Source organism: Oryctolagus cuniculus, chromosome 16 (genome assembly GCF_051225735.1).
Source record: "Oryctolagus cuniculus isolate XC-2025 breed Fujian yellow rabbit chromosome 16, ASM5122573v1, whole genome shotgun sequence".
Lineage (NCBI taxonomy): Eukaryota > Metazoa > Chordata > Mammalia > Lagomorpha > Leporidae > Oryctolagus > Oryctolagus cuniculus.
The window spans coordinates 44,718,407-44,741,378 of record NC_142882.1 but is presented as its reverse complement, the minus strand read 5'-3'; the positions used below and the strand labels follow the sequence as shown (position 1 = coordinate 44,741,378).

Sequence of the window (22,972 nt, the reverse complement as noted above, 5' to 3'; positions counted from 1 at the left end):
TGTGTCCACCAAGTAAAGATCAGAGGGCACTGATGTCTGTAAAAAACTGTGACAGGGTGGGGCACCAGACAGGGGCAAGCGGTTCTGGCTGTGTTTAACTCTATATTCTGCCCAACAAAAATCACAACCAAATATTCTGTACCACAGAGGCAAGACCTTCAAAAAGTCCATGCAAAATGCAGATGAAGGAAAAAATCATGCGAGGACTTCAGAGTTCCTTGTGCAACAAGAGAAACTTTAGCTTTTAATTCTACTTTCCACGACTTTTTTTGCGGTACCCTCACATTCACTAGCATGTGGGATGCCTGTAGGAGTATTATCCAGCCCCCACTAACTTCCGCCCTGGGTCCTTGGCCATCTACATTATGCTTTGCTTACTGGTTAACTACCGCTCGCCAGGATTAACTGTTTTGGAAGACTCTTTTCCTGAACAGATCCTTTGGCATTAAATTTTCCAGAGCGTATATATATTTTTTATAAAAGATTTTATTTGAAAGGCATAGTTACAGAGAGAGATGTTCCATTTGTTGGTTCACTCCCTAAACAGCTGCAACAGCTGAGACTGAGCTAGATTGAAATCAGAAGCCCAGAACTATCATTCTGGTCTTCTACATGGGTAGCACAGGCCCCAAGTGCTGGGGCTGTCCTCTGCTGCTTTCTCAGGTGCATTAGCAGGGAGCTTCATTGGAAGTGGAGCAGCCAGGACTCAAACTGGTGCTCATATGGGATGCTGATGTCGCAGGTGGCAGCTTAACCCACTGCACAATGCCAACCCCCAGAATATATATATATGTGTGTGTGTGTATATATATATATTTCCAATATTTTTCTGTCTCCCACAATGATTACCAGCACTAGTAGGTGCTTAAGCATCTGTTGTTTATTTAATGATAAAGAAATCTCAGCTGAAACTATCACAGGACTTTTAACATCCTTCTCATAAGTAGGTATTCTAAATAAACTACACAGATCCAGTTAGAGAGCTGAGGGGGCCGGCACTGTGGCACAGCAGGCTAAGCCACCCCTACAGTGCCCACATCCCATATCACTGCCAATTCAAGTCCTGGTTGCTCCATTTCCAATCCAGCTCCCTACTAATACGCCCAGGAAAGCAGTGGAGGATGGCCCAAATCTTGGGTCCCTGTACCCACATGGGAGACCAGGATGAAGTTCTGGGCTCCTGGTTGCAGCCATCTGGGGAGTGAACCAGTGGATAGAAGATTCTCTCTCTCCCTCTAACTCTGCCTTTCAAATAAGTAAAGAAATCTTAAAACAAACAAATAAAACCAGAGTTCTCTGAGGGCTAACGGAAAGAAGTTTCACATATATAAACAAGTATCTTGGGGGCCGGTGCTGTGGCGCAGCGGGTTAACACCCTGGCCTGAAGCGCCGGCATCCCACATAGGCACTGGTTCGAGACCCGGCTGCTCCACTTCCAATCCAGCTCTCTGCTATGGCCTGGGAAGGCAGTAGAAGATGGCCCAAGCCCTTGGGCCCCTGCACCTGCATGGGAGACCCGGAAGAAGCTCCTGACTCCGGATCGGCACAGCTCCGGCCGTTGCAACCAACTGGGGAGTGAACCAGTGGATGGTGGACCTCTCTCTCTCTCCTCTCTGTGTAACTCTAACTTTCAAATAAATAAATAAATCTTAAAAAAATATCTTGAACGACAACTTCTAAGTGATTCAAGTTTCTTCTGTGATGCAACAAAATGTTTATCTTTGGGGCTGGCTGTGGCTTAGCGGCTGCTGCCTGGGACACCTGCATCCCATATGGGCACCGGTTCGAGTCCTGGCTGCTCCACTTCCGATCCAGCTCCCTGCTAATCCACCTGGGAAAGCAGTAGAAGATGGCCGGAGTCCTAGGGCCCCTGCACCCATGTGGGAGACCTGGAAGAAGTTCCTGGCTCCTGATCAGCTCAGCTCAGCTCCAGCCATTGCAACTAATGAGTGAGCCGGCAGATGGACGATCTCTCTTCCTCTCTGTAATTCTACCTTTCAAATAAATAAATAAATCTTTTAATATAAATTGATTTATACATTATCCTAACAATTTTTTAAATATAAATAAATCTTTAGGAAATCAAATGTCAAAGTTACAAGGAAAATAAGTCCCCCTTAGGAAGGTATTAAAGAAATGCAGAACAAGAGTCATACGAACATTGGTGGAGCTTGATCCAGTCTCTCTCCTTTTGAGAATCTATCATTAAGCAGAAGCTGGATTCTGTGAGGATGCCAACGGCAAAGTTATTAAAAAATAGCAGTCTCCAAAAATAAGTCACATGGTATATTATCCTTTTTAAAAAGACTTCTTTATTTATTTGAAAGGCAGAGTGACATAGAGGAGAGACAGAGAAATCTCTAATTCACTAGCTCACTCCTCAAATGGCTATAATAGCCAGGTCTGGGCCAGGCCAAAGTTAGGAGCCAGGAACTCCATCCTAGTCTCCCACATGGGTGGCAGGGACTCAGTCACTTGGGCCATCATCTGTTCCTTCCCAGGACACATTAGGAGGAGGCTGGACTGGAAGCAGAGCAGCTGGAACAGGAACCACCATTCCAATATGGGATAGAAGCATCAGAAACAGCAGTTTAATCCACTGTGCCACAACGCTGGCCCTTACATGGTATATTAATATAAAATGCACTGTGCCGTCATCTATGAAAGTAATAAACATGACAGGGACACAGAAAAGGGCTAAGTGAAAAATATGTTTTTTAAAAGATTTATTTATTTGAAGGACAGAGTTAGATAGAAAGACACAGAGAGAGAGAGAGATCTTCCATCCGCTCATTCACTCCCCCAGATGACTGCAATAGCTTGAGCTGGGCCAATCCAAAGCCAGGAGCCAGGAGCTTCTTCCGGGTCTCCCACATGGGTGCAGGGGCCCAAGGACTTGGGCCATCGTCTACTGCTTTCCCAGGCACATCAGCAGGGAGCTGGATTGGAAATATAGCAGCTGAGACTTGAACAGGTGCCCATATGGGATGCCGGCACCACAGGTGGCGGCTTTACCTGCTATGCCACAGCACTGGCCCAGTACAAAAAGCAATTAAGGTTTTCTATGCTGTAACTACAAGGACAGGACACATTATACATGTAGGTTTAAAAACAGAATAAGAGGCAAAGACAAAAATAGCTGGTTTTACTTAAAGTCAGGCAGACACAGAGAAAGATCTTCCATTAGCTGCTTTATTGTCACAACAGCCACGGCTAAGCCAGGCAGAAACCAGGATCCAGGAACTCACTCTGGGTCTCTCATATGGGTGGAGGGGACCCAAGTACTTGAGTCATCATCTGCTGCCTCCCAGGATGCACATTAGCAGGAACTAGGAATTGGAAGCAGAGCTGAGACTTGAACCCAGGCATTCTGATGTGAGATACAAGTGTCCCAAATAGCAGTTCGAATGCTGTGTCAAACAACCACTCCCTAAAAACAGCTGTTTCTAACCTCATGGAAATACTGACGCCTGCTCTTTCTACCAAATGCCTCTACTGTCATATCGACTACCTTTCATTTTGCTTTTATTTCTCTAAAGATTTATTTGAAAGGCACAGTGACAGAGAAATCCTCCATCCACTGGGTCACTCTCCAAATAGCCCCGGCAGTTAGCGCTGGGCCAGGCTGAAGCTAGGAGCCCAGAACTCCATCCAGGTCTCCCATGCTGGTGGCAGGGGCCCAAGCACTTGAGCCATCATCTTCTGCTCTCCTGGGCACAGGAGCAGGGAGCTGGATGGGAAGTAGAGCAGCCGGGACTGGAGCTAGCATTCCGACTTGGGATGCCAGCATCGCAGCGGCGGCTTAATCCGCTGTGCCACAACACCGGTCCCCCAATTTGTGCTTTAATGCATTTCATGCCCATTACTGTTCTGACTACAGAGAAGCAGAGGAGCACCTTGAGACCCAAGAGCACAATTTGCAACAGCAGCATAAAATCGTTGGTGGAAATGGATAGTGGTGTGGCCACTGTGCAAAACCAGTAGGGTGGGTCCTGAAACAATCAAACCCAGAACTATCATACAATCCAGCAACTCCACTTCTGGGTCTGTACCAAAAATTACTGAAAGCAGGGGACACCCATGCTCACGGCGGCACTACCCACAAGAGAGAACAGGCAACCACTACCCAAATGTCTATCACCAGGTGGACAAGCAGTGGGCCACAGCCATGCAAGGGAACATCATTCAGTTTGAGAGAAGCACAGGCAAAGCATGGGTGAACCCAGAGACCAAGACACCAAGTGAGACAAGGCAGCCACAAAAGCACACACACTGCATGATCCCACCTGCACGAGGGCCCCAGAGTTGTCTTCATAGAGAGAGGGAAGCAAAGCATTGTGTACCATGGCTGGGAGCAGGGGTCAGTGTGTTTAAACGGCTGGGCAGTGCTGGCTTGGGAAAACAGTGTCAATGGACAGTGGTCACGGCCACATAACGGAGTGTATGGACTCCGTGCCACTGAACTTGGCACTTCAAAATGGATTCAGTGGTCAAGGTTATGTGATATACATATTGTTAATAATCATTTTTCTCCCGGTTTTATGTAAGGTCCCAAAGCTCAGGGGGAAAAAAAGAGGAATTAATCTTGAAAAAAACTGCTGTCCACATAAATCATCCAGAAGTCATTTGCAGAGATGGTCAGCATGTTTGCCCGCTTTAGCGCTAGTGTTTCTCCAACGATCATGTGTTGTGACTGCCTCTGTGGTTTGTGTTTTACTCTTCTTTAAAAAAATTATTTATTTGAAAGCCACAGTTACAGAGAGAGTGAGACAGAGAGAGAGATCTTCCGTCTGCTAGTTCAGTCCTCAAATGGTCGCAATCATCAGCGGTGGGCCAGGCAGAAACCAGGGGCCTGGAACTCCATCTGGGTCCCCCAGGCGGGCAGCAGGGGCCCAAGCTCTTGGGCCATCTCCCATCGCCCTCCCGGGTGCATCAGCAGGGAGCTGCATCAAAACTGGAGCAGCCTGGACTTGAACAGGCGTTCATAGGGATGCTGGAGCTGCAGGTGGTGGCTTAACCCACTGTGCGCAATGCTGACCCCTGTTTCTTTTCTTGCTTTCTGTAAACCAAAGTAGCTACTCCCGTCCTCCTCCTTGGCAATCACTGTGAGAATGGAAGTCAGGAGGTAACAGGAATCCCTGAGGTCTGAGTACACAGACCTCAGTTCACAGAGCTTGACTGCAAAGTCCAGGTGAAGTCCATTTAACTGACAAAGAGACCACTTAGAAAACAGGGCTTCCCCACCATCAAAAGCAAGATCCCCAGAGTAAGCAAGACACGGGTTCCCGCCCCAAGACATGTCAAGGTCCACCCTTTGTTGGCTATTTCAACTCACAGGCAACTCCCCAGAGCCCTCCTTTGAAAATTCCAGAAGCTGATTTCCCTAGAGCCGAGACGAGGCCTGACACATAGTAGGGAGGCCGTGTTCCCTAGCACCATTGTCTGCAGTGTCCCTAGACTACACCTGCACCCAGGTGATGAGCCCGTCAAAAGCAGGTGTCCACAAGATCGTCCCTCCCCTCCCTCTCCCTCCTCTCTGCCCCACTTCTCTCCCTAGAAGTGGGGGTGCTCTCTAAACAATTATTTGCAATACATTTCTCAGCACAGAAATTGTGACCCCATCAGGCACAGAGAGCCTGCTGTAAAAATTAATCTGCCAGCCCCAAACACTCCAACGATGGAACAACAAACTTGGCACAAGCTTCTCACTTACCCAGAAACCTGGAAAAGATGGTGTTTAACTTCAGTGTCACTTCTAACTAAAAAAAAGAAAAGTTCACCTGTGAACAATCACTTGTGAATAATCAGGTGCAATCACATGTGAGTTAGCATGTTCATGCCATCATGTGTGAATTATCATGTTCTCACAATCACGTGTGAATGATCATGTCTGTACAATCACACTCACTTGCAGGCATTTTCCTCCTACGAGACACTAGGCAAAAACCTGATGCGAATCTTTCCAGTACCAGCTCAAAAGCAGAAGACACTGATAGATTTATCGGATTTTTCAAAAGGATGAATAAACTTAAACAGGGTTAAACAGATATTTAGACAAACTGCAGGAGGCGGAGAAAGTAACCACAAGCCACATTCTGGGTTCCTTTCCTGCTGTCAAAGGCCCCATTCAGCAGGGCACAAGGTAGGCTGGATGTGCAGAACTGGTTACGGGAAATCAATTTAAGCCACAGTGAGCTTAGATTTTACAAAGTGTCTCCAGGTTCTTTTTCCTTTTGTGTTAGCAGGACATCCTCTAGCTAAAATTTCACCTTCGACAATGAGCCTGCCTGGGAAATGTTTTAAACGACCTGGAATACTCCTACATGAAGTATGTACACAGGGAAATGGAGAACTTTTTTTTTTTCAGTAGTCCAGTTCCTTGTTAAAGAAAGGCTGGCTTTGGAAGAAAGGGTATTAGGTCTTAGGGTTGCCTCACAGGCACTTGTTGTAATGCAAGGACGGGCCTCCCTGTGAAACTCGCTCTTCTCTGCCATTAGAAGTTTGTGGCAGAATGTCTGTGCACACAGCCATGGCCCTCCTGTCATCCTGCGGTCAGCCTGACCACCACTGTCTCACAGGAAGGGCATGCAGGATTCTATCCTGAATCCTATGGACGGGCCATTCCAGCAGGCTTTACTTACTTATTTTTTACGACGTATTTTTTTATTTATTTATTTATTTATTGCTTGCTTGCTTGAAAGAGCAACAGAGAGAGGGAAAGACAGAGATCCTCCATCTCGTCCACTTGGCTCACCCCCCAGACGCCTGCAGCCGCATGAATGTCTGGGCCAGACTGATGTCAGGATTCGGGAACTCCAAGCTGGTCTCTCCCAGAAGAGGCAGGAGCCCAAGCACTTGGGTCTTCATCTGCTGCCTTCCAGGCGCCTGAGCAAGAGGCTGGATCAGAAGTGGAGCAGCCCAGGACTCCAATGCCTGCATGGCAACTGGTGGCCCAACCCCACGGTGCCACAACTCTGCCCCAGCCAGCAGACCCTAGGGTGCACGGTGGCACAGAAGCAGGACCTCTGCACCATACACAGAGACCACAGGAGGCGCTGCAAGGGGGGTTGGGTAATCTTTCACCTTCAGATCTGCCTGGAAATGGAACGTTATAGTGAAAACTGTATTTCATCAGTAGCCAACCAAGTCATGCATCACCAACTTTTATCCTATAGTTTAGTCTCCTTAAAGACTGATTCTTCCCAGACTCTGATTTTTAACTAGCTTGACCCAAACAAGGCCATTACAATGAGAGCTAAGTGCTGGTGCTCTCTCGAATAGCACATGCAATCATTTGTCACAAGGGAAGTATTTCAGTAGAAGATTCTAGAACCTGATGGGAGTTTTAAGCTCTAAGACATGGAAGTGACACATCTGGAAAATGCTCTAAAATTCTATACATCAACCATTGCCATGGTTTGAATATTGATTTACTCCCCTACACTCATGCAGGAGTCTAATCCTCCACAGCCTACATTAATGTTCTTTTTTTTTTTTTTTTTTTTTTTTTTTTGACAGGCAGAGTGGCCAGTGAGAGAGAGAGAGGCAGAGAGAAAGGTCTTCCTTTTGCCGTTGGTTCACCCTCCAATGGCCACCACGGCCGCCGCAGCGCACCGCGCTGATCCGATGGCAGGAGCCAGGTAGTTATCCTGGTCTCTCATGGGGTGCAGGGCCCAAGCACCTGGGCCATCCTCCACTGCACTCCCTGGCCACAGCAGAGAGCTGGCCTGGAAGAGGGGCAACCGGGACAGAATCCGGCCCCCCGACCGGGACTAGAACCCGGTGTGCTGGCGCCGCAAGGTGGAGGATTAGCCTAGTGAGCCGCAGTGCCAGCATATTAATGTTCTATGTTAATGGCACCAAGAGGACGGCAGAGGCCACCTGCAGTGCCAGCATCCCATATGGGCTCTGGTTCAGGTCCCGGTTGCTCCACTTCTGATCCAGCTCTCTGCTATGGCCTGGGAAAGCAGCAGAAGACAGCCCAAGTCCTTGGGCCCCTGCACCCATGTGGGAGACCTGGGGGAAGTTCCTGGCTCCTGGCTTCAGCCACTGCAGCCAATTGGGGAGTGAACCAGCAGATGGAAGTCCTCTCTCTCTCTCTGCCTCTCCTTCTCTCTCTGTGTAACTCTTTCAAAGTAAATAAATATCTTAAAAAAGATGAAGAGGGAGAATGACACCTGAGACACAGACACCTGTGCCCTGGGTCTCTTGCACCACCCCAGACTCTGCCAGCAAGGCCATGGCCAAACAAGGCTCCCAGACTGAGTGCCTCCAGAACCATGGTCAAAATGATCGTCTTCTCTGATGAAGTTAGTCAGCTCTGGGTACTGTGTTACAGTAATGCAAAGGTGACCAATACAACCCTCTTTCTTGATCTAAAGTCTATCAAGAAAACCACTGGCAGAATAAACCCCATCTGCTACACAGAAGGCAAGACATGAAATTAATAATCCAGGTAAGGTGGCAGAAGGTATTTTTCCAAATATGAATGGCTTCTCTTCTCAAAAACTCATCTCGGGGCTGGCTCTGTGGTGGAGTGGGCATTCCATGTGGGCACTGGCTCAAATCCTGGCTGCTCCACTTCTGATCCAGCTCCCTGCTAATGGAAGACTTAGAATAGTAGCCAGGGCATTGCAGGTGTGTGTGTGTTTGTGGCCATGTATACACTTTGATATAGAAGTCATCATATTATGCTTCATTCACAAAAAACGCCATGAAATTCCTGTTATTGTCACAGATACCCATGTCATACTTCTGTTTTTTTTTTTTTTTTTTTAAGAATTTTTATTTGAGAGAGGGAGAGACAGAATTCCATCTGCAGAGAGCAGGATTGGAAGAGGAGCAGCCAGGACTTGAACTGGCGCCCATGTGGGATGCTGGCGCTGCAGGCAGTGGCTTTACCCTCTGCGCCACAACACCGCCCCATACTTCTGTTTTATAAACAGAATAGCATGTATCAAACAATTTTTTAATGTATGATTGTATACGGAGCTATGGAAATACCTCATAGGCTATTTCTAAGAGTGAGCACAAATCTTTAAAAGAAAATCTGGGGCTGGCGTCGTGGCATAGTGGGTTATACCACTGCCTGTGACACCAGCATCCCATGTGAGACCCCAGTTTAAGGCTCAGCTGCTCCACTTCTGATCCAGCTCCCTGCTAATATGCCTGGGAAAACAGCGGAGGATGGCCCAAGCACTTGGGCCCCTGCATCCACATGGGAGATCTGGGTGAAGCTTCTGGCTCCTGGCTTCAGGCTGGCTCAGCCCTGGCTGTTGTGGGCATTTGGGGACTGAATCAGCTGATGGAAAATCTCTCCTTCTCCCTGTCTGTCCCTCTCTCTGTTATTCTGCCTTTCAAAGAAATAAATCTTGGAAAAAAAACAAAACTAAACAAAAAACCTTGTCTCATTGTAAAGAAAATATTAACCACTGAAACATTTCAAAAACGGATTTGATGATGATGTACCCACAGACATCAGGGCTGGAAGTTCATTTCCATGGCTTGATCACACTGTACACTGAAACAGCCACAGCCAGCTCTCAATCAGTTAAAGAGGCAGAGGTTAGGCCTCCACCTGTGGCACCAGCATCCCACATGTGTGCTGGTTTGAGCCCCAGCTGCTCTTCCAATCCAGCTCCCTGCTAATGTGCCTGGGAACGCAGTGGAAGATGGCCCAAGTCCCTGGGCCCCTGCACCCACGTGGGAGACCTGGAAGAAGCTCCTGGCTTTGGCCTCACACAGCCCTGGCTATCATGACCAATTGAGGAGTGAACCAGCAGACGGGAGACCTCTCTCTCTCTCTCTCTCTCCCTCTCTCTTGTCTGTAACTCTGCCTCTCAAATAAATAAGTAAATCTTTAAAAAAGTAGAAATAAAAATAAATCAGAGAGAACCCAGAGCAGCAAGAAAAAAATCACTCCATTCATTTGCCAATTCTTCATTCCTTCCTTTGAATTCAAACATGCGTACACGAATGAAAGTTTCCATCCTTTAATGTTTTAACATAATATACAGAACCACGACACTATTTCAATTTCAAATTATGGAAGATCACATTCAGATATGCTTGGATTTGACAAGCTGCTGTTACAATACTCAGGAATTCCATGAAAAAAGTATTTGACGGTTTTTAAGATAATCAAAGATCTTTTTGCTACATGGGCCGACGTGTTCATAGTAACTCGTTTAAAAATGCAGTCTTTCAGACCCCGAATTATTATAAAAGGAGAGCAAGGACATATAGATACACCTTCTGAATTACTGCAACCCATTCCTTTCTGAAGGCAGAAGGTACGTCACACATGAGGACATTTCATGAGACCACTTTTCCTTTGCACTTACCTGGCAAAGTCAAAAACCAAAACCTAACCCCAGTGTTCTAAAGACAGAGCTACTTCTAAGATACACTGACATGACCATAAAAGGCAACTACAACTAAATCACTTTATATTAACACTTTTCACCACGACACATCGTTCCTAGAAAGACAAAGGGAAAAAAACAAAATCCTGGAACCTGGACTTCCCTTACTGAACTCGACAAGGGAGAACCTTGGACTTTCTGGCCTGAGTAAGCTTCACCCCTCTCTCCGGTGTCACGACCTATACAGCACAGGGTACAGAGGCTCGCTCCAGCGAGACGCCCATGCCGATTCACAACACGATCCACATCACGGCGCTGGACCAAGTCCTCCCACAGGTAAAAATGCTACAAAGGCCACGGTGGACAGTGCAAGACACTGTGCATACAGCAGATTAGAGAGACCACGGAGGGCTCCGAAGAGACCACGAGGCTCACTTTTTTTTTTTTTTTTCAGCCATGGAAGAAGAAAAAAATAAACATTGAGAGAAACATAATAGTAAAAATATATAATTCTACTGTGGGTGCTGTCATTCCAAAGACACTGCTTCCTTCATTACAATGGAAATGAGCTGAGCTTGAAACTAGAGAAAGTGGACCAGGGCAGAACGTGGCAGGTTTTCCTCATTTTCTGATCACAGGAATGCACTGGGGTTAGCACGAGGGTCTTTCTGGTTCCGGTATCTGTAGGTCAGCCAGACTCCCAGGATCTGCAACAGGAACACGAACAAAGAAAGCAATGTGTGTGTTTTAGTTCAGTTTATCAAGAAAGTAACTCTGGGGGCTGACACTGTGGCATAGCAGGTAAAGCTGCTGCCTGTGATGCCGGCATCCCATATGGGCGCCAGTTCAAATCCCAGCTGCTCCACCTCCAATCCAGCTTCCTGCTAATGCGCCTGGGAAAGCAGTGGAGGATGGCCCAGGACCTTGGGCCTTGCACCCACATGAGAGACCTGGAAGAAGCTTCCTGGCTCCTGGCTTCATTCTGGCAAGCTTTAGCCATCACAGACATCTAGGCAGTGAACCTGCGGATGGAAGACCTCTCTCGCTCGCTCTCTCTCTCTCTCCCTGTAATTCTGCCTTTCAAATAAATAAATAATTTAAAAGAGAAAACATATATATATATATAATATACTTATACACAAATGCAATTCATATATATGTTGAAATAAGAAAGGTCTTTATTGCATAAAAAGACAAGACACTGTGGCAAAATAAATGTCCTACATGAAAGATATCTATAAGTGAGACCCCAGTAGAAAGAAGGGACCATCAAAGGATATACTTTTCTCTGAAGGGAAGAGAGAACTTCCACTTTGCTTATGGTCTGTGTAAATACTTTTGTAGATTGTGGATTCAAAAGGCTTCCGAAGCCTTGACAGCTCATGTCAAGAGCCTTGGGTGATCACTGATGTCATACATAAGAGAGCTAATTATTAAGTTAACAACAGGAATCACTGTGCACTAACTTTCCATGCAGGACCTCTGTCTTCAATGAGTTGAGTTATGAGAGTTAATTGTAAAACTCATTCTCAAACAGTTTTGTGTGTGTGTGTGCACAAATTGTTGAAATCTTTACTTAGTACAGAGTTGGTCTTCTGTGTATAAAGTTAATTGAAATTGAATCTTAATGGAGAATGGGACTGGGAATGGGAGAAGGAGGAGGAGGAGGGGTGGGAGGGTGGATATGGCGGGAAGAATCACTCTATTCCTAATGTCATACTGAATGAAATTTGTACTCCTTAAACAAAAGGTTTCTTTGGGAAAAAAAAAAAATATGTCATGTTCACAGTACTAAGAAGGAATAAACCTAATCTAATTACGGTATTTAGGAGGCAGGACCAGCAGAGGGGTGCCTAGGTCACTGGCGGCATGCTCTCAGAAGATGTTTCTTGTGAATGGATTGGGTATAAAAACCTGAGTTGGGCCCAGGCTCATTCTCTCCTTCCAGACCCATTGTCCTGTGACCTTTCCCCCATATACCCTCTGCCATTGCCATCCACCACCCCCACAGAGGCCAAACCAATGGACTGCCCAGTTTTGGAGTTGAACCTCCAAAGCCGTGAGCTTAATAAACCCCTATTCCGTCATAACTTCCTTGTCTCAGGTATTTGGTTGCAGTAGTGAAAAGCTGATTAATGCAGTGAACAATGGCAGCTTTGCCTTTTTGCTCCCTCTCTTCACTATTTTTCCTTTCCTTATTGGACTAAGACTTCTAGTACAATGTTGAATAACCATAACAGCAGGCCTGTATGTTTATAAAATGATTTATTATTTTACTTATTAGAAGGGCTGAGGGCTAGAAAGAGACAGAAAGCCCCCACCCTCCTGGTTCACTCCCCAGATGTCTGAAGACTTGGGAGTGGGCCAGGCTAAAGCCGCGAGTACAGAGATCAACCTGGGTCTCCTTGGGAGTGGCAGGGACCCAACCACTTCAGCCATCACCTGCAGCCTCACAGGGTGCATATGAGCAGGAAGTTGAAATTCTGGGTGGAACAGGGTCTCGAACCCAGGCTCTCAGATATGGGGTGGGGTATCCCAAGTGGCGTCTTAACAGCTGGGCCTAATATCTGCCCCAGAAAATTCTTCCTGAACATAAAATGAAAAGAATAAACTATATGGGAAAAATCAGGGGCTAGCACTGTGGTATAATGAGTTAAGCTGCTGCCTGCAATGCTGGCATCCCGTATGAGTGCCAGTTCGAGTCCTGGCTGCTCCACTTCCAACCTAGCTCACTGCTCATGCACCTAAGAGGCAGTAAATGCTGGCCTGAGTGCTTGGGTCCCTACTATCCACTACAAACACAAGTGTGGGAGACCGGGATGGAGTTCCTGGCTCCTGGCTTCAGCCTGGCCCACACCTGGCTGCTGTAGCCATTCTGGGAGTGAACCAGTGGTTGGACCATGAGCATCCCTGTGCATTCATTTTACCTAGTTATGTAATTTTCCATGAAATAAACTACCATCAGCAGAACTCAGGAATTAAAGAAATAAATGTAATCTCGATACATGGTACCAATTCAGAAACATCAAAAAATGTCCCTAAGGTGGACATACAGCCTTGTGGTTAAGAAACCACTCAGAATGGCCACAGCCCATGTGGGAATGCCTGGGGTTGAGTTCCAGATCCATTTCTGATTCCAGCCTCTTTGCTAATGTTCACCCTTGGGAGACAGTGATGATGGCTCAAACACTTGGGTCCCTGCCACTCACATGAGACCTGGATTCAGTTCCCAGCTCCTGGCTTCAGCTTGGCCCAGATAGTTGCTGCTGACACGTGAGGAGTGAATTACTGGAGGGAAGATCTCTCTTTCTCTCTATGTGTATGTGTCTCTGTCTCTCCCTCTGCCTTTCAAATAAATAAACTTTTTTTGAAAAAATGTCCACAGATATTGAGTGTTTAATGAAGACACTAAAGAAAGAATTAGCATTCCTTAAAAAAGTTATCATAAAATATGTGTGTGGTTTTGATTATAGGCATATATACTATATTAAAATGTTTTTGGTAGTGATATATTAATAAAGAATTCATATACATATGATTTTTTAAGGTTTATTTATTTGAAAGGCAGAGATACAGAGAGAAGGAGAGAGACAGAGGGGAGATCTTCTATCCCTTGGTTCACTCCCTAGATGGCTGTGGCTGGGCCAGGCTGAAGCCAGGAGCCTGGAGCTTCTTCCTGGTCTCCCACATGGGTGTAGGGCCCCAAGCACTTGGGCCATCTTCCGCTGCTTTCCTAGGTGCATTTGCAGGGAGCTGGATCAGAAGTGGGGCAGCCAGGACTCAAATCTGCACCCATATGGGATGCCGGCACGGAGGGCAGAGGTTTAACTTTCTACGCCACAGCGCTGGCCCCTACATACGAAATTAACAATGGGTATATGTAGGATTCAGAAGACTAGGAACAGAGAGGAATAAAGGATGGTACTGGAAGGCAGTTTTTCAACTCTGACCTTTGTGTCTGTGCGTGATATATTAACAGATACATTAAACATGGTGATTGTGCTACTTCTTCCAAATTACAGCTACTGAGTATATAATTTATAAAATTATATATACCTTACAACTTAAGCATACGAGTTTAAGTTCTATTTTATCATACAACTCTAGAATTATGGAATAGACCCTCTAATCTCAACTTACCCGTTTCTTAAATTTCACCCAGGAAGCATCCACCCTGTCCCAGTGTGGATTTCTGAGCTCCAACCCCAAGTCAGGGCAGGGCTCCTCTTCTAGGGCAGCCCTCAGCTAAGGATGCCCGGGGGCCCCCGTGTCCCACCAAGGTGCCTATGGCCACCCAGTCCCGCGCACTCACCTCTGTAAAGCTGAAGAAGAGCCCGATGCCACCCACGAACCTCAGCACCTCTCCAGCGTATTTTCCAATGATGGGAGCACACGGCGAGCACGGGTGGCCACTCTTCACACAGCTCTGTGTGGATGGAAGAATGGAAAAGATACAAAGCTCTGGTGGCCAGCTTGTGGGAGCTGCTGGCACAGCCACCGCGTTTGTGATCAAGGATTGCACGGTGAAAGGAAAGTCATACAGACCCCTGGGAGAAGGCAATCCCACAGGACAGGCTTCACAGAGGGGATACCCAGGGCTCTGGGAGGCGCCCAAAACCTAAACGCATGGGAACTGATCCCTGCTATTTCTCTCCACAGCCTGTTCAAGCAACAATGGGAAGGCATTAGGGACACCAAACCCAAAGAATCCACATGGGTCGGAAATAACATCAGGGGAAAAGCACACCCTCTTTCAACTCAAAACAAAATGTGCATTCCTCCTCTTTGCCCTGCTGCTGTTGTTTCTTAAGGCCTAGCCCTTCCCTTGCAAAACCAACATCTGTCAATACATGACTGCTAAAGCCATCTCGGTTGCCTGGTGTAACTGCCCAAATACCTGTCAGCAGTGGGCATCTGAGGACAGGTATTCAATTCAACAGTGGGGACAGAAACCCAAGCAGATGTGAAACACATTGGATATGCAACTCAGCCCCAGACAGCCCATGTTCATCTGCACCTAAACACTTTTCCTGCGTTGTACTCACCGCCAGACAGGTGTCGTTGGGGTTGAAACTTCGGAACCCACAGCAGTTTAAGTTCCTCTGGATGTCATTGCGAGCACTTGCTGTGTTGTTCCAGCCAACCTCCAGGAGCTGGCCCTAGAAAATGCATTTACTGCACACACGAATGCCTGCCATCTCTGCAGGCGACAAACAAGTCTGGGGCCTGTCACCTCAAATAAATACTCTTGATAGAGCCCCTAAAAACCTGCAGAGATTTTCAAATCCTTGACCGTCAACAAAAATTGAGGCATTGTTTTTTCTATCTCAAGAATGAAAAGGTTTTAGTTGCACATGCAATTTAAAAGCAACACTTAAGTCCAAGCTCTAATTCTCAGGGTAACAAGATGAGGCAGAAACTCACATCCCTGCACGAGTTGGTGCCTGGGAAGCGTAATTGCTAGAACAGACCCACACACAGTCTGCAGCAAATGGCTCGAGGGGTAACCGAGAAAAAGGACCGGGTAACCATCTCCCAGCAGTGGCACTGTATACCCAGCAAGAGCTAAATCCCATTTAAGGGACATAAAAAGTAGCAACCCCTCATGGTGTCTTCAGCTCCAATCAGCCCCACGAATGTCACAGGACACAACAGGGTTTAGCTCCGTACAGTGCAATGGCTTTCTGGGCAAGAAGAAACTGCTTTGCGTTCCCATCGTTCTCCCACCCCCCTTTTCACCCATGTTCCGTGGGGGCATAATAAAAGAGAAGGAGACAAAAATATATTTCTTCTCACCTGCTGCTCCTGGTTCAGGGCTAAGCAAGCACAAGACACAGAAAACTGAACAATAAATACAAGTAAGAGAATAATCATATACTGAGGGTTAGAAGTTAAGGAGATTTCCAAATACTATTAAAATCGCACACCTGCGGATGCACTGGAAGCAATATTACCGAGAAAACCGAACAGATGGCACTTTGAGAGCATTCACAAGGACACGCGTCATTATCATTTCGACAATGCACTACAGGTGCAAGTTCATACAGGAAAATACTAATAATGATAACTGCATAACTAAAAAGTAAGTCTTTGGATTTCATGCAGGATAGAATAAAACTTGCACATGTATAAAATGGGAACTGAGGATAGATACATGGAAGCATGAAATTCTCCACCCAATATTAACACGCTGGAAAGAACATGGATCGGTTGTTATTTACAATTCATATATAAACACGAACACTACACTGAAGCAGGAGAGAGTGGTGGGAACATGTAGACATGCAATCCCTTGATGGTAAGAAATACTTCTAATAGGAGCAGAAGCTGTTTCCTGTTGATTAAATTTCCCGAGGGTAATATTAAATTAGCTGCATCTATCAAGACAGTCATCAAGTAAGAACCCAAATGGAGGAGGAGGGGGCGTGCAGAGATCCTCAATTTTAAAAAGGATACAAAAAACAGCAACACCTGGTGGTGTTTCACAGCGCCGATGAGTCCCACCAAGGCAATCAGGAACAGGAAGATGCCCACGGCGATGACCACGCCGACCACTCGAAGGCTGGAGATGAGTCCGAAGCCGATGCCCCAGGCGGCAATCCCAATCAACAGCAGGCTAACCAACTGCACCAGCACAGGGTGGGGGAAGAGAAGGGAGAAACAGGAGGTTACAGACCACGGAGACCACCTGTGTGGCAGGGCAGAGGGTCTGTGCTAGAAAACCTGTCCGAGATCTCTGTGAACGCGGCTGTTTTCACAAATCGCTTTAATCCCGTGTGTCAAAGACTGCAGGGTTTGCTGTCTTAAGCAAGTACTCCTCCAGCTTTTGAAACCATAGTGTGTACAGAGGGTCTGGACACCGTGGAAAGCAGTGACCCTTTCTTCAAAGGCCAGCTCCCCACTGTCCCAGTCCCTCGAAGACTCATGAATCTCCCTCTTCTCTGGGTACTCTTTGTGTGTCCCTTGAATGTGGGTCCCTTGTCCCTGATGTCACCCTCGCATTCTCTCTTGGAGACTGGTAGCAAGTCGAGACTAGGCACCACCCTGCTTCACCTTTCTCCCTGGGATCTATCCCAGGCCCTGGCCCAGGGAATATTCAAAAATTGTGTTTTCTCGCTCTCTGCTTCTCAAATACAAATTCAAAGGAAAAGATTATTTGCGGAAATGAATTGCTCTATGTCCTTACCTAGTCTATTGCATAAGGAGAGAATTTAATGGGTCAGCGGCCAAGCCCTGTGTGGGACACCTGCATTCCGTATCAGAGGGCCTGGGCTGAGATCTCAGCCCTGCTTCGGATCTCAGCTTCCTGCTAATACACAACCAGGGAGGCAGCAGGTTCAAGTACTTGGGGTCCCTGCCACCCATGTGGGAGAACTGAACTGAGTTCCAGGCTCCCGGTCTCAGCCCAGCCCAGCCTCAGTTGCAGGGGACATTTGTAGAATGAACCTGTGGCTGGAAGGTCTTGGTCTCTGTCTCTCTTTTCAAACAAATGAAAGAAGAAGAGAGGAGGAGGTGGGAGAGGGGAGGGGGGAGGGGAGGGGAGGGGTGGGGAGAGGGAAGAAGAAACCTTTAAAGAATGACTATACATAGAGACAGGCCATTAAAACTTGTAGCAGGTTGAAAAGAAGGAGAGATTTCTTAGACTGAAACAGCATTCTGACCAAGGAGAAATTATATCTCAATTATTTCTGTACGTATTTGTAACACAACACCAGATGTACAAGCAGAACCTAAATGTTTACTGGGTGACCTATAGAACTCAAAGTTACAATTACTCCTTTAAAGTAACAAATGATGGCCTGCGCTGGGGCCCAGGGGGCTAAAGCCCTGGCCTGAAGCGCCAGCATCCCATATGGGCGCCAGTTCTAGTCCCAGCTGCTCTTCTTCTGATCCAGCTCTCTGCTACGGCCCAAGTGCTTGGGCCCCTGCACCCATGTGGGAGACCCAGAGGAAGCTCCTGGCTCCTGGCTTCAGTTCAGCACAACTCCGGCAGTTGTGGCCATCTGGGGAGTGAACCAGCAGATGGACGACTTCTCTGTCTCTACCTCTCTCTGTAACTCTTTCAAATAAATAAAATAAATCTTAAAAATAAATAAATAAATAAAGTAACAAATGAACAGCGTGCCACATAAAGACTGCCCCTAACTGATAGAAGATGAAGCCTAGGCAGAGCAGGCAAGAGAAAACAGGAAGTACCAACAATCTTCAATTCAGTCGTGAGCCAACAGTATAACCTGGAGCAATCGGACAGTGTAATTCCCAGTTGGGAAGAATCAGTATGTTTCACAAGTTCATGGAAAACAGAAGTAAAATGAGTCAATTTTGAAAAAAAAAATTTGAAATCCATGTATAGTTTTTTATTTTCATGATATGCATTTTCTGTGGACTTTTTTTTTTTTGGAAGACCCCTTGCAGGCATGAATTTCAAAGTTTTTTTGCACCAAAATAAACTTCTCTTTTACTTCCCATTTTCTGTGAACTTATGGAAGACCCTCATACTTTCTAGCACCATTTAAAAGCCTGATAAACTATGTTTTAAAAAAAATCTGAAAACAAAGGTGGGCTTTTGGCACAGGGCTTAAGCTACTGCTTGACATAGGTGCATTTCTGTACCAAAAGACCCAGGTTGGAGCTTTGACTGCTCTGCTTCCGATGCAGCTTCCTGCTAACGCCCACTCTAGGAGACAGCAGACGACGGCTCCAGTATTTGGGTTCCCGCCACCACGAGAGACTCAGAGTGTGCTCCCACCTCCCGGCTTCAGCCTGGCCCAGCCTTAAGATCTCTCTCTCTCTCTTTCTCTCTCTCTCTCATGAACCAGTAGAGAGAAGACTGCTCTCTCTTTCTCTCTCTCTCATGAACCAGAAGACAGAAGATCGATCTCTCTCTCTCTCTCTCTCAACTCTCTCCGTTCCTCTCTCTCTGCCATTCGGCCTTTCAAACAAAAATAAACAAATATATAAATAAATAAAAAGTGTTTTTAAAGAAATATAAAAATCATCATTACTGAAATGGATCTTTTTCTGCTGAACTATGTCATTTTCCATATGGAAAATAATTAATCAGACATATCTAGGTTATTAAAATGTCTTGCATATGTAAAGATACAAGAAAAAGCACTAGTTGTTGCCCATCCGTTTGTATTTTTATCCAAAATATGTATGTATGTTTGCCACAGAGGCTACAGCTGAGAAGGACAGCACACATCTGCCCGGGACTAGAGCCATGCTCTCCGGTCACGGCTGCACCTGGTGGACACACACAGAAGCTTTGTCTTCAGATGCAGGAGAGGGGGTGGGCATAAATCGCACAAATCCTGCCCCTAGGAAGCGTGTCCAGCGCCTCTCTTTTCTCGATGGCTCCTCATCAGCACGCCCATTTGCTGTTTCGTTTTGGACTGAGAAAAAGTCCCCCGCCCCTTCACCAGTGAACTTATTTCTGGCTTGCTGGTGTCCAAATATAGCACGTTTGTCACAGGCAGCAGCCGGAGGTGCGAAGGAAGAAGGGCCCCAGGCCGGGCCTCGCCCCCGCGAAGTCACAGGGACACTCTGAGCTTGGTCCCAATGCTGATGAGGGCCCCCCACCCCCGCACCCCAGCAGCGGCACCTGCTACGTCAGTTAGAGCTCTCCAGAGACACAGACCAAGAGGAAATACATCAGCCTCTACCTCCCCACTGAGAGAAAAAAAGGCAGAAATACAGACAGACACCTACAGAATCAGGGATCTTAAAGAACTAGCCCATGTCATTGAGGTCATCAGCAACTCAGAAGTCAGGAGGGAACTCAGGCTGAATTCCTTCTTCCTTGGGAAGCCTCAGAGTTTGTTCTTAAAGGTCTTCAACTACCTGGTGGAGAGCTGCCCGCATCACAGAGGGTTGTCTGATTCACATGAATTCATCTGACAGTATCTACTACTGACAGCTACCAAACACCCGCAGGGCAACACCTAGGCTGTTTGCTGGACCACAGTCTGGCCACGCTGACGTAACTCAATGCCCCATGTGCCAACATCAAGGGCTGGGGGTGAAGCTTCTTTCTGGCCTCATCACATTCGTGGCAGCCCGATCACTCTCTGTTTCACTCTTTTGGTCACAGAGCCAAAAGCATCAGAAACATGAAGCATCTGTTACATACAAGGCTTCCACCCCAACAGCTGTAAAGAACCCATTTGGGGAGCCAGCATTTGTGGCCCAGCAGGTTAAGCCACCCCTGCAACACCTGCATTCCACACTGGAGGGTCAGTTGCAGTCCTGGCTGCTCCACATCTGCTCCACTCCCTGCTAATGCACCTGGGAAAGCAGCAGCAGACGGGCCCCTGCACCCAAGTGGGAGATCAGAATGGAGTTTCAGGCCCCTGGCTTTGGCATGGCCATGGCCTAGCTCTGTCTGTTGCAGCCATTTGGCCAGCAGATGGAAGATCTGCCCCCAACTCCTTATTCTGCCTTCCAGACAAATCAATCAATCTTAAAAAAAATCTTTCAGGACCAGCATTGTGGTATAGTGGGTAAAGCTGCTACGCAATGCCAGCATCCCAAATGGGTGCCACTTCGTGCCCCAGCTGCTCCACTTCCGATCCAGCTCCCTGCTGATGGCCTGGGAAAAGCAGCTTAGGATGGCCCAAGTGCTTGAGCCCCTGCCACTCATTTGGAAGACCCGGATGAAGCTCCTGGCTTCAGCCTGGCCCAGCCTTGGCCACCGAGACCATCTTGTGATTGATCTCTGTCTCTCTCTGTCTCTCCTTCTCTCTCTCTGGTAACTCTGTCTTTCAAATAAATAAATAAATCTTGAAAAAAAAAAAAAAGAATACTTTTGAGAATCATCCCAAATCCTTAGCTGTATTAATGAAATTCTTAATTACTAAGAGTATTAGAAGTTAAATATTCTTAAATATTAATGAGAAGTAAATTACTCGTCAATAAACGGTGAGTGCTGACTATGTGCTCAGAGCCGGGGAGACAAGAAGCCCTCCCAGAACACAGGCCGGCAGGCTTCCTCTGCCAGGGGCCACATACTGGCGATCAGGCTCTGATCACAGGGTCCCTGCGCCCCGAGTACTCCGCCTCACTGCCGCACACAAAGTAGGGCCAGACGACACACTAGTGAGTGGGCTGCATCCCATCTGCACCTTACAGACATAGAAACTTGAGTCCCTGTCGTTTGCATGGGTCACAAAATATTATTGGTCCTTTGGCTCTGTTCTACCACCTTTCTTTTTGTTGTTGTTGTTTTATAAAGATTTACTTATTTATTTGAAAGTCAGAGTTACACAAAGAGAGGAGAGGCACAGAGAGAGAGAGTGAGAGAGAGAGGTCTTCCATCTGCTGGTTCACTCCCCAATTGGCTGCAATGGCTGGAACTGCGCCAATCCAAAGCCAGGAGCCAGGAGCCTCCTCCAGGTCTCCCATGCAGGTGCAGGAGCCCAAGGACTTGGGCCATCTTCTACTGCTTTCCCAGGCCACAGCAGAGAGCTGGATTGGAAGTGGAGCAGCCGGGACTAGAACTGGTACCAATATGGGATGCTGGCACTGCAGGTAGAAGCTTAACCCACTGCATCACAGCACCAGCCCCTGCTACAAAGATGTTTAAAACGTTGGGAAATGTTTGAACATTTTATTTCAGTATGGCTGGACACAGAAGCAGCACGGGAAATCCCAGAACCAAACAGAGAACTGAAAGTGGGCCTGGACGGATACAGCTGCTGCTGTGGGGGCCGAGAGGATGGGGGTGAGTTCCTGGATCACAGCAATCCCAGGGCTGGGGGAGGGACTCAGGTTTCCTTTCAGGCAGAGCGAGCTGGAAAGTGGAACCAAAACTCCTGCAAAGCCAGGACCTCCAAAAAGCTTGATTTTCAACATTGAAGCACTACAGAAAACACAACTACATATTGGGAAAAACGGCAAAGCTTGCTGAGTGTTGTCAAAAAGAAAAAAAAGTCTTCTGCTGGAAACACAGACACCAGGCAGACGTTGCCTGGGCGTGGAGTGCAATATGCACAGGTCCCCAGGCACATGGGCAGCAGGCAAGCAACCCCGAGGAAAGCCAAGCACAGGAAAACTCACAGGGCAAAGCCGAAATGACTCAGGGGGGATGCTTGCAAACCACAGCCCTCAAACCATTCCCAAGGAAGAAGACACAAACTTCGCTATCCATCAAAACTCCCAAAACTCATAAGGAAAACCCACCACCAGAGAGAGAGAGAGAGACGTGACACACACAGCCGAAGGAGGCTCAGAGACAAAGACGGAACTTGAGGCAACAGAACCAAATTAGAGTACAACTGATGTATTTACACCAAGAAGATAAAAGAGAAATAAAAACAATATAGAAAGACAAAGTCATATTTGAACACTGCAGACATGAAAGGGAGTCACAGCAAACCCAAAGGAAGCAGAAACAAGAGAAATATAATAAACAGGAGAAAGCAGAGGGGGGAAATGATAGCAACCAGCAAAGTATTTTAAGATTTATTTATGGGGCCGGAGCTGTGGCATAGCAGGTAAAGCCACCACCTGCAGTGCCGGCATCGCATATGGGTGCCGGTTTGAGTCCCAGCTGTTCCACTACCAATCCAGCTCTCTACTATGGCCTGGGAAAGCAGCAGAAGATGGCC

General features: G+C 47.0%; 1 protein-coding gene across 1 annotated transcript in view; it reads right to left on the bottom strand.

Moving 5' to 3' along the window:
* Positions 1-9,976: 9,976 nt before the first annotated feature.
* Positions 9,977-22,972, bottom strand: part of TSPAN13 (tetraspanin 13) — a 32,379-nt gene continuing 19,383 nt past the window's right edge. Inside the window, exons 2-6 of the mRNA XM_051832558.3 lie at positions 16,821-16,988; positions 16,161-16,241; positions 15,410-15,523; positions 14,677-14,790; positions 9,977-11,071 (exon numbers count right to left, since the gene is read on the bottom strand). Coding sequence (XP_051688518.1) covers positions 10,997-11,071; positions 14,677-14,790; positions 15,410-15,523; positions 16,161-16,241; positions 16,821-16,988 — 552 coding nt within the window. The 3' untranslated portion in view covers positions 9,977-10,996. The remainder of the gene's footprint in view (positions 11,072-14,676; positions 14,791-15,409; positions 15,524-16,160; positions 16,242-16,820; positions 16,989-22,972) is intronic.